A 2,788-nucleotide genomic window follows, 5' to 3' on the forward strand; every position below is an offset into this window, starting at 1 on the left:
ATAAAATTTTAATAAAATTATTAAGTTATATTTGTTAAATAAAAAATATAACAAAATATATAACATTTTTTTTTTTTTTAGCAACAGTTATGTAGATACGCTATCTATATGTATTGTGCATAATTATACCATTTAAAGAAAAAAAAAAAAAAAAAAAAAAATTAAACAACGTGAATGCATAAAAAGGATGGTATATTAAATAGGATTATTTAGAACAAAAAAATAAAATAAAATATATAAATAAATAAATAATATTAAAATGACAAATATATATATATATATATATATATATTTTGTTTACTAAAAAGTATGGTAAATAAAAATATTTAAAACTATTATACAAAAAAGAAAAAATATATAACATCATATAAATTAAAATGATTTTATATTAGTAGAATTATATAAATATAAAAAATTTGAAATTATTTGTATCACAAATATTACTTTGTATTTTCCTCTAATATATATATATATATATATATATATAGTCCCCCCTTGGTTAACCTCAAAATTTGAAGTCTTTTTTTTTCTTTTTCTGTTTTTCGTCTTTCTTCTCTTTTTTTGGAGGATCAATTTGTGCAGAGACCATTTTTACCTTATTCGAAATTTCTTCAAATTTATTTAGTTCTTTACGTACATCTTCTATATTTGTAGTAGTAGTAGGTGCATTATTAGGTATTTCAATATGAACATATGGTGTTTTAGGTGTATTTACATTTGTATATGGTGTAATATAACCTTCAGACAAATTAGGTGGTTTTCCTGGAGGGGGTTGTGGAGGATTAATTTTATACCTTACATTTGAAGAAAACAAATTGTTATGTTCTATAGGTATTTCTTCCTTTTGTAGAATTGTATATGGTTTCATATTGGTTGTATTAATATAATTATTATTATTATGTAAATATTTAGGTGTGTCATAACCTGATATAAATGAAGTTAAATCTACTGATGTAATTCCACTTTCCATATATGGTGTATATGATCCTGTATTCATTTTTGAATTTGTCATAACACTGTAAATACCACTTGAATAATTATTTTTTAATAATTCTTCATTATGTTGATTTAAATTAATATCTGTATTTTTATGATCCATATGTTCATAATCATTAGTATCTGTTTGTTTAATATTTTTCTTTTTTCCTTTCTTTTTCTTTTTTTTCACTTTACCTTCAATATTATTTATATTATCTTCATTTTCATCATATATATCTCTTTCTTTATCATAATATGTTTCTTCATTGTCTTCATCCTTTTCATCATCCACCTCATCATCCTCTTCTTCATCTTCATCTTCTTCATTATCTTCTTCTTCATTTTCTTCTTCATCATTCTCTTCCTGTTCCTCCTGCGCATCATCTTCGTCTTCATATTTATCATCCATTTCACCCCATAAGAAATCATCTGCATATTTATTATTATTACTATCAGTAACATGTTGAGAAATAAAATTTCCATAAATAATATTTCCAGATTCGTCTATGTTTTCATCTTTTGATATAATATTTTTCGCCATATCAGATGTATGATCATTAGGAGATGACACATTTAGTCCTGGTATTTTAAGGTAAGGAAAAGATGGAGGTAGACCATATTTTTGCATATTAATTAGCCAAGGTAAAGGTTCATTTGGTTCTATATTTAGAGCGATTCTTAATTTTTCAGAAATAATACCAGGTCGAAATTTTTTTTTTTTTAATTCAAATTCTTTACCTTCATAATATACTTCTGCAAATTTAACTAGTTTTGGTTTCGTTGCATATTTAAAAAAGGCATCATGTAATGTTTGATAATCTATATCCATAGTATGTAATTTTGGTCGTACTCTATCTCTCATTTTTTGTTTTAATGATTTCTGTTCTTCTTTTTCTTTTATAGCTTGTCTTATTTCACTAATTTTTGTATCCTCAATATGTGGAGGTAATCTATAAGGTATTTTCTCAATACCTCTTTTTCCATGTAAATATTTTCTTTTCTGACACCATTGTTGTGGTACTGGTATAGAATTTTTTAAACATTTTATCCATACATAAAAATAAGGATCACTTGAAGTTGTATCCCATACTTCTACTAATTCTGGTTTTGGTGCAAACTCTTTTAATTTCATAACAGATGGTCTTTTTAATAATTTTTTTGCTTTCTTTGAAATATTTTTTTTATACTTCATACTATTTCTATGCTCATCTTCTTCATCATTATCGTCTGATTCGGAGTCTTCAAAGTAGGACTTCTGTGCATCTTCAGAAAACTCCTTTTTCTCAATTCCATCCTTACTATTAAGTTTAAATTTTTTAAATACATCTTCGAAGTTCTCATACAAAGCTTCATCAATATCTACAAGGTTAAATAAATAAATAAATAAATAAATATATATATATATATATATATATATATATATATATATATATATATATGATTTATATTTATTATGTTCCCATTAGGTAATAAATTTATATTTTTCATTTTGTTAAAAACATTTTTTATATTTTACCTTCTTCAACATATTCTACGTACGTTTCATCATTCAAAATTGATGTCTCCTCTTTTGTGTTTTCTTCCACTTCATCCAATGTACTATTTTTTTTATTTTGTTTTATCTTCTTGGCATTTTTCTTTTTCTAAAAAGCAAAAATAACATAAAAATAGAAATATATATATATATATATATATATATATATATATGTATATATGTATGTATGTATTTGTTTATTTGTTTATTTGTTTATCTTTATAATCTTTTATTATTTTCAGTTTTTTTTTTTTCTTTGTATTACTAGTTTTTTTA

At 23.0% G+C, this 2,788-nt stretch overlaps 1 protein-coding gene across 1 annotated transcript; it reads right to left on the reverse strand.

Moving 5' to 3' along the window:
- Nucleotides 1-505: 505 nt before the first annotated feature.
- Nucleotides 506-2,788, reverse strand: PGSY75_1461600 (putative splicing factor 3B subunit 2; the record flags this gene model as incomplete). Its single annotated transcript, XM_018788300.1, has 3 exons — nucleotides 506-2,337; nucleotides 2,495-2,621; nucleotides 2,778-2,788. Coding segments are annotated over 3 exons (1,970 nt in total), but the record flags the coding sequence as incomplete, so codon positions are not given.

The sequence above is a fragment of the Plasmodium gaboni genome, chromosome 14 (assembly GCF_001602025.1).
Source record: "Plasmodium gaboni strain SY75 chromosome 14, whole genome shotgun sequence".
Lineage (NCBI taxonomy): Eukaryota > Apicomplexa > Aconoidasida > Haemosporida > Plasmodiidae > Plasmodium > Plasmodium gaboni.